The 14,205-nt window shown below is 42.0% G+C and overlaps 1 protein-coding gene across 5 annotated transcripts in view; it reads right to left on the minus strand.

Moving 5' to 3' along the window:
* Positions 1-14,205, minus strand: part of LOC137377052 (uncharacterized) — a 108,586-nt gene that overhangs the window by 63,559 nt on the left and 30,822 nt on the right. For all 5 annotated transcript variants that reach the window (XM_068046248.1, XM_068046247.1, XM_068046246.1 and 2 more), the window contains 6 exons: positions 13,590-14,015; positions 12,521-12,595; positions 8,897-9,322; positions 7,828-7,902; positions 4,207-4,632; positions 3,138-3,212 (listed from right to left, as the gene is read on the minus strand). In XM_068046248.1, coding sequence (XP_067902349.1) covers positions 3,138-3,212; positions 4,207-4,632; positions 7,828-7,902; positions 8,897-9,322; positions 12,521-12,595; positions 13,590-14,015 — 1,503 coding nt within the window. The remainder of the gene's footprint in view (positions 1-3,137; positions 3,213-4,206; positions 4,633-7,827; positions 7,903-8,896; positions 9,323-12,520; positions 12,596-13,589; positions 14,016-14,205) is intronic.

A 14,205-nucleotide genomic window follows, 5' to 3' on the forward strand; every position in this document is an offset into this window, starting at 1 on the left:
CATTCTTGTTTAAACACAAATTCTGAATTGAATTTACAGCAACATTTATTGAACAATCAGATGAACAATTCATTGGTTCTCATCTGCTGCTGTCTCACTTTCTCCAACCTATATGTGAGTTGTGCTCAAACTAAGTTCCCTTAGTTATTCTGTGCAGTTAATATGATTATGTAGCAGTGTTCGAGCCTGTTTGAGTGAGTGATAAGATGTAACTCAGTTGGTGGCACCTTTGTAGGTAACGTTGATTTCAGTCAGCAGGCTTACTGAACTGCAAGTTCACTTGCAGATCTACCATATGGAAATCCTGGGCCTTACTGGGTAGACACACACTAAAAGCCCTGCTTTAATGTTTAATGAGCTGATGCCATCAGGATGGCCAGACATGTTTTTGTATTGTATGGTAAGAAGACCTTAGGAAGATTGGTACTCAGTTGCCAAAAATGTAATGATGAATAGAATGTGAATATTTAGTTTAAACCTATTACACAGGCCTGTGTATAGTGACTCGCCTCAACCAGTTGGCTCGGTTGGTAGCATTCATGGTTTTGATTCATACAGCTATGGGTTCAAGTTCCACTCCATGACTTGAGCACAGAATCCAGGTGACACCTCAGTGCTGTACTGAGGAAATGCTGTGTAGTTTAAGGTGATAATTTCTAAAACTTGTGTTAAATGAAGGACCTATCTCTTTGCTCAGGTGCATGTAAAAAATCTGATGACAGCATTCCAAGAAGAACAGGGTGCTCTCTGGCTGTTGCGAACAATGAGTCTCTCTCAACCCATACAACCAGAAAAAAGCCCAGAATAAACTAGATTTATTTCTATTCAGTGTTTCAGGAACCTTGCTCTGCCTAACACTTCTTAACTTTGTTATCAATGTCAGAACACCCAGTTGAATTTTGTTGCTTACCTGGAAGTTGTGCCGTGAGGGTTGAAAGCAGGAGTCGGTCCCACTTCAGCAGCTGAAAATTCCTGATGTTGCAATTTGCTGGTGGTGGCCAATCAACAGGCCGCCATCCAAGGAAGGACTGCGGCCCATCCCCAAGAGCTGCTGACCCAATCAGAAGTCTGGCAGCTCAACGACCTCAGCAACACCACTGCTAGCAGTGGCCAGTGCTGAGGCTGCAGCTCCAGAATGATAATGCCTCAAAAGCCAGGTGCCCGCAAAGACATGTAAGTATCTTCCCTGAAGCTGGGTCTTGGCAGCCATGCCTGGCAATCGCGGTGCAGGCGGTCATGGAGCACTGGCAGTGCCGTTGCTGTGAGGGCGGTCATTGTCTTCGGAGTACCCCTCCATCGGCCATGGTGTGCCCATCAAGGAAGACACCTGCCACTGCAACGGTTCCCATGGTTTACCTTGCAGTGTCCCCACACAGCAACCAGATCTCCAGTTGTGGGAAAATGTACATGGCACGAAATGGCCCATAATTGGCCACTTAAGTGGTCAGTGGATGGCTGAACCGTCAACTTTCCCACTGCTCCCACAGCTTCCCTGCCATTTTGCAAGCCTTCCCATTGCCAGCTAGTCACCAATAGCCAGGCTGATTCAGGTCACAGTTAGCTCAGCAGTGAAGGATAGAACACTGGAGCCTCATCATTATACACCGACAAGCTTTTACTTACAGGGACCCACATCTTTTATCAGTCATTTCCAACTAACAACCCCTCTATAAGTCCACTTCAGTATGTATGGCCACCGGTGAGACTTCAATTAATATCAGTAGCTGAATAGAATTAACATCCAATTGAAATGCAATTAACATACATTGTATCTGCATTTCAGTCACTGTCCTGGAATCTCTCCTGTGACACTGAATCAACTTTTGAAACTTTGAATCTGGATAATCAACAGTTTGTAATTTCCCTCTGTCACACACACCGGAGGAGTAATGATACAAACTATGGACTAGCTCTGAACAGTCAAACAGACTCTGAATTTATAAAATAAACCTTTATTTTAAAAAATTGAACAACGGTTCCACAAGAGCCCCCGAAGGAAAGGGACTGGTCTTTGTATATTCAAACTGTCTGACAAAGATAAAGGACAAATTTTCAAAGCTAAGAGATGTCAGTTGCACCACATCCTAAAAACGTTTCAGAATTGAATGTCTTTTTCTGAAGCAAGGAAGGTGTGAAGTAGCCATGTCCTGGGCCATAGTGCAATGATCATGGGAAGTGATCTGACCATCTCCTACCAGGAGGTGAGAGACAGTTTTCACTTTTGAAAAAGACCATCTGGAACTTGAGGAGAGTGAGAGACAGACAGACAGACAGAATCAACATTCGAGCAGCTTGTATTCCAGCAAGCCAGAAGGCACGTGCCCTGCAGTAGAATCCTACATCTACAATATACAGCACTGAGGACTAGAAGTCACCCACCGTCTTCAACTAAACCTTCCATCAAGTGTGAAATCTACTGGGAGGTGAGAGGCGACACAGTTTTAATTTTTGTTAAAGACATCCTGGAAGGTGAGAAAGAGAGACAGGGAATCAACATTCTAGCAGCATGTGCTCCAACCCAGCCAGAAGGCACGTGCCATGCTGCAGAATCCTAAGCGGACATGATACAGCAGTGAGAACTAGAAGTGACCTACCATCTTCAACTGAACCTTCAATCAAGAGAGAAAACAACAATTATCTTTGGCCTGCACCCATTGAGAGCTTGTGTTCTAAGGGAATCCAACAGGTTTATAGTGACCAGAACCTCCCCGACTCCACTAAAAGTCTCCTTCCTTTTTCCCTTCTCTATCTGTCTCTTCTTGCGTGTATTTGTGTTTGTGTGTGTGCGCGAGCGAATGCGTGAGTGAATGCGGTTTCAACAAATTCGGGATAAGGTGAGGTGATCAAGAAACAATTGATTTTCTGTTTTTTAAAACTGACAGGAAAACCTGTCTCTGTCTGTTTATCTGAAAAATAAAATACCAAGTGGCTAAAACCTAATAAAAATACACTTGCTGTGGTCAGGCGTGAGGTTGAACGGTGTGAGCCACCCACATCACACAATGTGGCCATAACACCTCTCATAGTTAAAACCGATCTGAAATTATCTGTATCTTTATTGATATAAAATATATGTCACAGTGTTTTCAGAGTTCACTGAAAAAAAATGGAAAATATCTACTCGGTAAAGTATTTACCTCTTTCAGAGTCAGGAACATTCTCAAGAAGTGATCTGTCACTATCGTCTTCAATTTCCTTTGGTATTGTTTTCCCTTAAATAACAATGCAGTCAAAAGATATTAGTGAGCACACAAAATGACCTGAATCCATTGCAGATGAATACAGAAGGTATGGATTGAACAAATACATCATTTTTTTTCAATTTTCCATCATCCACAACATTTTGCTTTTGCACGAATTGTGACAGCTGGATATGAATTCATGATGTTTTCCACAGTTGAGAACAATAACTGCAGATTGCACCCAACAGTAATTAAGTAAGGAAAAGTATTTTGCTCAATTACTTAGTTGATAGTTAGCTAGACCATTTGTCTCATGGGTGTTTTTTTTACATTTTTCAAGAATGTCTACCACATTCAGGAACAGTGGCCCTGGACAGACAAGCAAGGAAATAGCAAATGGCACAAAGGGAGAGAAGATGCCACAATATCTTATAGCCTGAACTGCAAGCACTTTGTGAAACATTGTGATTTGAGTGAAACCTCCTTCCGGAGCTCAGTTCTGTGCTAAATCCACAGCAGATTCAATCTTAGACAGAGCGAAAAAATGTAAGATACAAGCTACTCCGATCGACAGAGCAACACTAAGAGATGTCAAGGACTACACATGGCAATGAATAATCTAAAATCTCCACTTCTGTGTTTTGGCTGATATTGAATTTTACATGTCGTCTTTATTTTCTTCAACTGCTGCTGAGAGCACTGATAATCACTATACCTGCTGTAGTGAACATTTTTAAGTCCCTGCATAGCATCCCACAGCACATTGATGTAATGCTGCAAAAAGGCTGTCAGTTCACTCATCCCTATGGTGCTGATGTAAGACAGCAAATCACTTCTGACCAAATCATTGCACAGTGGTTCGACACATTCATTCAGGGATCAATGCAAGATTTGCCAAATTTCATTACAATAATGAAGGGAAATAACATTTCAAGTGATCATTATGTCGGTACCATGATTTCTGGCTGAAATGTTTATGATCATGTTACATGTGTTTGTGTGATGTAGAAAATGCAGAAATTACCTGCTGTGACTTTCAGTACTGTGCTGTTAGTCTGAGCTTCCTCAGCAGACTCCTGTGAAACTTCAATGATTAGCTGAGCATCATCATCCTTGCATATGTCAGGACACAGTGTAACGGTGCAGGGAATGTGGAAATGCCCTTCAGATGTACGTTGAAATTCTGGCACCTCAGCACTGAAGGAATCATCTTTCTTGCATAAATCTGGTACATTTGTGAGGGGAGCACATACTCTCTTTGGTCCTTGCAACCTCCTCGCTGGAATTTTCCAGTGAAATAACCTCTTTACTTCCTGCTCGTCTTTCCGCTTCAGAGATGTAACAATGTTCACTACCTCTGGATTGAACACAGTCACGTCCCAGCCCAGATTGGTTTGCTCACCATTTATGATTTCATGCGGTTTCTTGAAATCACTAATTTTCGGCAGAACTACAAAACAAAAAGCATTGATGTCATACAAAATCTTTTGTTCCAAATCTCTTCTGTGCATTCTTGTTTAAACACAAATTCTGAATTGAATTTACAGCAACATTTATTGAACAATCAGATGAACAATTCATTGGTTCTCATCTGCTGCTGTCTCACTTTCTCCAACCTATATGTGAGTTGTGCTCAAACTAAGTTCCCTTAGTTATTCTGTGCAGTTAATATGATTATGTAGCAGTGTTCGAGCCTGTTTGAGTGAGTGATAAGATGTAACTCAGTTGGTGGCACCTTTGTAGGTAACGTTGATTTCAGTCAGCAGGCTTACTGAACTGCAAGTTCACTTGCAGATCTACCATATGGAAATCCTGGGCCTTACTGGGTAGACACACACTAAAAGCCCTGCTTTAATGTTTAATGAGCTGATGCCATCAGGATGGCCAGACATGTTTTTGTATTGTATGGTAAGAAGACCTTAGGAAGATTGGTACTCAGTTGCCAAAAATGTAATGATGAATAGAATGTGAATATTTAGTTTAAACCTATTACACAGGCCTGTGTATAGTGACTCGCCTCAACCAGTTGGCTCGGTTGGTAGCATTCATGGTTTTGATTCATACAGCTATGGGTTCAAGTTCCACTCCATGACTTGAGCACAGAATCCAGGTGACACCTCAGTGCTGTACTGAGGAAATGCTGTGTAGTTTAAGGTGATAATTTCTAAAACTTGTGTTAAATGAAGGACCTATCTCTTTGCTCAGGTGCATGTAAAAAATCTGATGACAGCATTCCAAGAAGAACAGGGTGCTCTCTGGCTGTTGCGAACAATGAGTCTCTCTCAACCCATACAACCAGAAAAAAGCCCAGAATAAACTAGATTTATTTCTATTCAGTGTTTCAGGAACCTTGCTCTGCCTAACACTTCTTAACTTTGTTATCAATGTTAGAACACCCAGTTGAATTTTGTTGCTTACCTGGAAGTTGTGCCGTGAGGGTTGAAAGCAGGAGTCGGTCCCACTTCAGCAGCTGAAAATTCCTGATGTTGCAATTTGCTGGTGGTGGCCAATCAACAGGCCGCCATCCAAGGAAGGACTGCGGCCCATCCCCAAGAGCTGCTGACCCAATCAGAAGTCTGGCAGCTCAACGACCTCAGCAACACCACTGCTAGCAGTGGCCAGTGCTGAGGCTGCAGCTCCAGAATGATAATGCCTCAAAAGCCAGGTGCCCGCAAAGACATGTAAGTATCTTCCCTGAAGCTGGGTCTTGGCAGCCATGCCTGGCAATCGCGGTGCAGGCGGTCATGGAGCACTGGCAGTGCCGTTGCTGTGAGGGCGGTCATTGTCTTCGGAGTACCCCTCCATCGGCCATGGTGTGCCCATCAAGGAAGACACCTGCCACTGCAACGGTTCCCATGGTTTACCTTGCAGTGTCCCCACACAGCAACCAGATCTCCAGTTGTGGGAAAATGTACATGGCACGAAATGGCCCATAATTGGCCACTTAAGTGGTCAGTGGATGGCTGAACCGTCAACTTTCCCACTGCTCCCACAGCTTCCCTGCCATTTTGCAAGCCTTCCCATTGCCAGCTAGTCACCAATAGCCAGGCTGATTCAGGTCACAGTTAGCTCAGCAGTGAAGGATAGAACACTGGAGCCTCATCATTATACACCGACAAGCTTTTACTTACAGGGACCCACATCTTTTATCAGTCATTTCCAACTAACAACCCCTCTATAAGTCCACTTCAGTATGTATGGCCACCGGTGAGACTTCAATTAATATCAGTAGCTGAATAGAATTAACATCCAATTGAAATGCAATTAACATACATTGTATCTGCATTTCAGTCACTGTCCTGGAATCTCTCCTGTGACACTGAATCAACTTTTGAAACTTTGAATCTGGATAATCAACAGTTTGTAATTTCCCTCTGTCACACACACCGGAGGAGTAATGATACAAACTATGGACTAGCTCTGAACAGTCAAACAGACTCTGAATTTATAAAATAAACCTTTATTTTAAAAAATTGAACAACGGTTCCACAAGAGCCCCCGAAGGAAAGGGACTGGTCTTTGTATATTCAAACTGTCTGACAAAGATAAAGGACAAATTTTCAAAGCTAAGAGATGTCAGTTGCACCACATCCTAAAAACGTTTCAGAATTGAATGTCTTTTTCTGAAGCAAGGAAGGTGTGAAGTAGCCATGTCCTGGGCCATAGTGCAATGATCATGGGAAGTGATCTGACCATCTCCTACCAGGAGGTGAGAGACAGTTTTCACTTTTGAAAAAGACCATCTGGAACTTGAGGAGAGTGAGAGACAGACAGACAGACAGAATCAACATTCGAGCAGCTTGTATTCCAGCAAGCCAGAAGGCACGTGCCCTGCAGTAGAATCCTACATCTACAATATACAGCACTGAGGACTAGAAGTCACCCACCGTCTTCAACTAAACCTTCCATCAAGTGTGAAATCTACTGGGAGGTGAGAGGCGACACAGTTTTAATTTTTGTTAAAGACATCCTGGAAGGTGAGAAAGAGAGACAGGGAATCAACATTCTAGCAGCATGTGCTCCAACCCAGCCAGAAGGCACGTGCCATGCTGCAGAATCCTAAGCGGACATGATACAGCAGTGAGAACTAGAAGTGACCTACCATCTTCAACTGAACCTTCAATCAAGAGAGAAAACAACAATTATCTTTGGCCTGCACCCATTGAGAGCTTGTGTTCTAAGGGAATCCAACAGGTTTATAGTGACCAGAACCTCCCCGACTCCACTAAAAGTCTCCTTCCTTTTTCCCTTCTCTATCTGTCTCTTCTTGCGTGTATTTGTGTTTGTGTGTGTGCGCGAGCGAATGCGTGAGTGAATGCGGTTTCAACAAATTCGGGATAAGGTGAGGTGATCAAGAAACAATTGATTTTCTGTTTTTTAAAACTGACAGGAAAACCTGTCTCTGTCTGTTTATCTGAAAAATAAAATACCAAGTGGCTAAAACCTAATAAAAATACACTTGCTGTGGTCAGGCGTGAGGTTGAACGGTGTGAGCCACCCACATCACACAATGTGGCCATAACACCTCTCATAGTTAAAACCGATCTGAAATTATCTGTATCTTTATTGATATAAAATATATGTCACAGTGTTTTCAGAGTTCACTGAAAAAAAATGGAAAATATCTACTCGGTAAAGTATTTACCTCTTTCAGAGTCAGGAACATTCTCAAGAAGTGATCTGTCACTATCGTCTTCAATTTCCTTTGGTATTGTTTTCCCTTAAATAACAATGCAGTCAAAAGATATTAGTGAGCACACAAAATGACCTGAATCCATTGCAGATGAATACAGAAGGTATGGATTGAACAAATACATCATTTTTTTTCAATTTTCCATCATCCACAACATTTTGCTTTTGCACGAATTGTGACAGCTGGATATGAATTCATGATGTTTTCCACAGTTGAGAACAATAACTGCAGATTGCACCCAACAGTAATTAAGTAAGGAAAAGTATTTTGCTCAATTACTTAGTTGATAGTTAGCTAGACCATTTGTCTCATGGGTGTTTTTTTTACATTTTTCAAGAATGTCTACCACATTCAGGAACAGTGGCCCTGGACAGACAAGCAAGGAAATAGCAAATGGCACAAAGGGAGAGAAGATGCCACAATATCTTATAGCCTGAACTGCAAGCACTTTGTGAAACATTGTGATTTGAGTGAAACCTCCTTCCGGAGCTCAGTTCTGTGCTAAATCCACAGCAGATTCAATCTTAGACAGAGCGAAAAAATGTAAGATACAAGCTACTCCGATCGACAGAGCAACACTAAGAGATGTCAAGGACTACACATGGCAATGAATAATCTAAAATCTCCACTTCTGTGTTTTGGCTGATATTGAATTTTACATGTCGTCTTTATTTTCTTCAACTGCTGCTGAGAGCACTGATAATCACTATACCTGCTGTAGTGAACATTTTTAAGTCCCTGCATAGCATCCCACAGCACATTGATGTAATGCTGCAAAAAGGCTGTCAGTTCACTCATCCCTATGGTGCTGATGTAAGACAGCAAATCACTTCTGACCAAATCATTGCACAGTGGTTCGACACATTCATTCAGGGATCAATGCAAGATTTGCCAAATTTCATTACAATAATGAAGGGAAATAACATTTCAAGTGATCATTATGTCGGTACCATGATTTCTGGCTGAAATGTTTATGATCATGTTACAGGTGTTTGTGTGATGTAGAAAATGCAGAAATTACCTGCTGTGACTTTCAGTACTGTGCTGTTAGTCTGAGCTTCCTCAGCAGACTCCTGTGAAACTTCAATGATTAGCTGAGCATCATCATCCTTGCATATGTCAGGACACAGTGTAACGGTGCAGGGAATGTGGAAATGCCCTTCAGATGTACGTTGAAATTCTGGCACCTCAGCACTGAAGGAATCATCTTTCTTGCATAAATCTGGTACATTTGTGAGGGGAGCACATACTCTCTTTGGTCCTTGCAACCTCCTCGCTGGAATTTTCCAGTGAAATAACCTCTTTACTTCCTGCTCGTCTTTCCGCTTCAGAGATGTAACAATGTTCACTACCTCTGGATTGAACACAGTCACGTCCCAGCCCAGATTGGTTTGCTCACCATTTATGATTTCATGCGGTTTCTTGAAATCACTAATTTTCGGCAGAACTACAAAACAAAAAGCATTGATGTCATACAAAATCTTTTGTTCCAAATCTCTTCTGTGCATTCTTGTTTAAACACAAATTCTGAATTGAATTTACAGCAACATTTATTGAACAATCAGATGAACAATTCATTGGTTCTCATCTGCTGCTGTCTCACTTTCTCCAACCTATATGTGAGTTGTGCTCAAACTAAGTTCCCTTAGTTATTCTGTGCAGTTAATATGATTATGTAGCAGTGTTCGAGCCTGTTTGAGTGAGTGATAAGATGTAACTCAGTTGGTGGCACCTTTGTAGGTAACGTTGATTTCAGTCAGCAGGCTTACTGAACTGCAAGTTCACTTGCAGATCTACCATATGGAAATCCTGGGCCTTACTGGGTAGACACACACTAAAAGCCCTGCTTTAATGTTTAATGAGCTGATGCCATCAGGATGGCCAGACATGTTTTTGTATTGTATGGTAAGAAGACCTTAGGAAGATTGGTACTCAGTTGCCAAAAATGTAATGATGAATAGAATGTGAATATTTAGTTTAAACCTATTACACAGGCCTGTGTATAGTGACTCGCCTCAACCAGTTGGCTCGGTTGGTAGCATTCATGGTTTTGATTCATACAGCTATGGGTTCAAGTTCCACTCCATGACTTGAGCACAGAATCCAGGTGACACCTCAGTGCTGTACTGAGGAAATGCTGTGTAGTTTAAGGTGATAATTTCTAAAACTTGTGTTAAATGAAGGACCTATCTCTTTGCTCAGGTGCATGTAAAAAATCTGATGACAGCATTCCAAGAAGAACAGGGTGCTCTCTGGCTGTTGCGAACAATGAGTCTCTCTCAACCCATACAACCAGAAAAAAGCCCAGAATAAACTAGATTTATTTCTATTCAGTGTTTCAGGAACCTTGCTCTTCCTAACACTTCTTAACTTTGTTATCAATGTTAGAACACCCAGTTGAATTTTGTTGCTTACCTGGAAGTTGTGCCGTGAGGGTTGAAAGCAGGAGTCGGTCCCACTTCAGCAGCTGAAAATTCCTGATGTTGCAATTTGCTGGTGGTGGCCAATCAACAGGCCGCCATCCAAGGAAGGACTGCGGCCCATCCCCAAGAGCTGCTGACCCAATCAGAAGTCTGGCAGCTCAACGACCTCAGCAACACCACTGCTAGCAGTGGCCAGTGCTGAGGCTGCAGCTCCAGAATGATAATGCCTCAAAAGCCAGGTGCCCGCAAAGACATGTAAGTATCTTCCCTGAAGCTGGGTCTTGGCAGCCATGCCTGGCAATCGCGGTGCAGGCGGTCATGGAGCACTGGCAGTGCCGTTGCTGTGAGGGCGGTCATTGTCTTCGGAGTACCCCTCCATCGGCCATGGTGTGCCCATCAAGGAAGACACCTGCCACTGCAACGGTTCCCATGGTTTACCTTGCAGTGTCCCCACACAGCAACCAGATCTCCAGTTGTGGGAAAATGTACATGGCACGAAATGGCCCATAATTGGCCACTTAAGTGGTCAGTGGATGGCTGAACCGTCAACTTTCCCACTGCTCCCACAGCTTCCCTGCCATTTTGCAAGCCTTCCCATTGCCAGCTAGTCACCAATAGCCAGGCTGATTCAGGTCACAGTTAGCTCAGCAGTGAAGGATAGAACACTGGAGCCTCATCATTATACACCGACAAGCTTTTACTTACAGGGACCCACATCTTTTATCAGTCATTTCCAACTAACAACCCCTCTATAAGTCCACTTCAGTATGTATGGCCACCGGTGAGACTTCAATTAATATCAGTAGCTGAATAGAATTAACATCCAATTGAAATGCAATTAACATACATTGTATCTGCATTTCAGTCACTGTCCTGGAATCTCTCCTGTGACACTGAATCAACTTTTGAAACTTTGAATCTGGATAATCAACAGTTTGTAATTTCCCTCTGTCACACACACCGGAGGAGTAATGATACAAACTATGGACTAGCTCTGAACAGTCAAACAGACTCTGAATTTATAAAATAAACCTTTATTTTAAAAAATTGAACAACGGTTCCACAAGAGCCCCCGAAGGAAAGGGACTGGTCTTTGTATATTCAAACTGTCTGACAAAGATAAAGGACAAATTTTCAAAGCTAAGAGATGTCAGTTGCACCACATCCTAAAAACGTTTCAGAATTGAATGTCTTTTTCTGAAGCAAGGAAGGTGTGAAGTAGCCATGTCCTGGGCCATAGTGCAATGATCATGGGAAGTGATCTGACCATCTCCTACCAGGAGGTGAGAGACAGTTTTCACTTTTGAAAAAGACCATCTGGAACTTGAGAAGGAGAGTGAGAGACAGACAGACAGACAGAATCAACATTCGAGCAGCTTGTATTCCAGCAAGCCAGAAGGCACGTGCCCTGCAGTAGAATCCTACATCTACAATATACAGCACTGAGGACTAGAAGTCACCCACCGTCTTCAACTAAACCTTCCATCAAGTGTGAAATCTACTGGGAGGTGAGAGGCGACACAGTTTTAATTTTTGTTAAAGACATCCTGGAAGGTGAGAAAGAGAGACAGGGAATCAACATTCTAGCAGCATGTGCTCCAACCCAGCCAGAAGGCACGTGCCATGCTGCAGAATCCTAAGCGGACATGATACAGCAGTGAGAACTAGAAGTGACCTACCATCTTCAACTGAACCTTCAATCAAGAGAGAAAACAACAATTATCTTTGGCCTGCACCCATTGAGAGCTTGTGTTCTAAGGGAATCCAACAGGTTTATAGTGACCAGAACCTCCCCGACTCCACTAAAAGTCTCCTTCCTTTTTCCCTTCTCTATCTGTCTCTTCTTGCGTGTATTTGTGTTTGTGTGTGTGCGCGAGCGAATGCGTGAGTGAATGCGGTTTCAACAAATTCGGGATAAGGTGAGGTGATCAAGAAACAATTGATTTTCTGTTTTTTAAAACTGACAGGAAAACCTGTCTCTGTCTGTTTATCTGAAAAATAAAATACCAAGTGGCTAAAACCTAATAAAAATACACTTGCTGTGGTCAGGCGTGAGGTTGAACGGTGTGAGCCACCCACATCACACAATGTGGCCATAACACCTCTCATAGTTAAAACCAATCTGAAATTATCTGTATCTTTATTGATATAAAATATATGTCACAGTGTTTTCAGAGTTCACTGAAAAAAAATGGAAAATATCTACTCGGTAAAGTATTTACCTCTTTCAGAGTCAGGAACATTCTCAAGAAGTGATCTGTCACTATCGTCTTCAATTTCCTTTGGTATTGTTTTCCCTTAAATAACAATGCAGTCAAAAGATATTAGTGAGCACACAAAATGACCTGAATCCATTGCAGATGAATACAGAAGGTATGGATTGAACAAATACATCATTTTTTTTCAATTTTCCATCATCCACAACATTTTGCTTTTGCACGAATTGTGACAGCTGGATATGAATTCATGATGTTTTCCACAGTTGAGAACAATAACTGCAGATTGCACCCAACAGTAATTAAGTAAGGAAAAGTATTTTGCTCAATTACTTAGTTGATAGTTAGCTAGACCATTTGTCTCATGGGTGTTTTTTTTATATTTTTCAGGAATGTCTACCACATTCAGGAACAGTGGCCCTGGACAGACAAGCAAGGAAATAGCAAATGGCACAAAGGGAGAGAAGATGCCACAATATCTTATAGCCTGAACTGCAAGCACTTTGTGAAACATTGTGATTTGAGTGAAACCTCCTTCCGGAGCTCAGTTCTGTGCTAAATCCACAGCAGATTCAATCTTAGACAGAGCGAAAAAATGTAAGATACAAGCTACTCCGATCGACAGAGCAACACGAAGAGATGTCAAGGACTACACATGGCAATGAATAATCTAAAATCTCCACTTCTGTGTTTTGGCTGATATTGAATTGTACATGTCGTCTTTATTTTCTTCAACTGCTGCTGAGAGCACTGATAATCACTATACCTGCTGTAGTGAACATTTTTAAGTCCCTGCATAGCATCCCACAGCACATTGATGTAATGCTGCAAAAAGGCTGTCAGTTCACTCATCCCTATGGTGCTGATGTAAGACAGCAAATCACTTCTGACCAAATCATTGCACAGTGGTTCGACACATTCATTCAGGGATCAATGCAAGATTTGCCAAATTTCATTACAATAATGAAGGGAAATAACATTTCAAGTGATCATTATGTCGGTACCATGATTTCTGGCTGAAATGTTTATGATCATGTTACAGGTGTTTGTGTGATGTAGAAAATGCAGAAATTACCTGCTGTGACTTTCAGTACTGTGCTGTTAGTCTGAGCTTCCTCAGCAGACTCCTGTGAAACTTCAATGATTAGCTGAGCATCATCATCCTTGCATATGTCAGGACACAGTGTAACGGTGCAGGGAATGTGGAAATGCCCTTCAGATATACGTTGAAATTCTGGCACCTCAGCACTGAAGGAATCATCTTTCTTGCATAAATCTGGTACATTTGTGAGGGGAGCACATACTCTCTTTGGTCCTTGCAACCTCCTCGCTGGAATTTTCCAGTGAAATAACCTCTTTACTTCCTGCTCGTCTTTCCGCTTCAGAGATGTAACAATGTTCACTACCTCTGGATTGAACACAGTCACGTCCCAGCCCAGATTGGTTTGCTCACCATTTATGATTTCATGCGGTTTCTTGAAATCACTAATTTTCGGCAGAACTACAAAACAAAAAGCATTGATGTCATACAAAATCTTTTGTTCCAAATCTCTTCTGTGCATTCTTGTTTAAACACAAATTCTGAATTGAATTTACAGCAACATTTATTGAACAATCAGATGAACAATTCATTGGTTCTCATCTGCTGCTGTCTCACTTTCTCCAACCTATATGTGAGTTGTGCTCAAACT

This window comes from Heterodontus francisci, chromosome 14 (genome assembly GCF_036365525.1).
Source record: "Heterodontus francisci isolate sHetFra1 chromosome 14, sHetFra1.hap1, whole genome shotgun sequence".
NCBI classification, from domain to species: Eukaryota; Metazoa; Chordata; class Chondrichthyes; order Heterodontiformes; family Heterodontidae; genus Heterodontus; species Heterodontus francisci.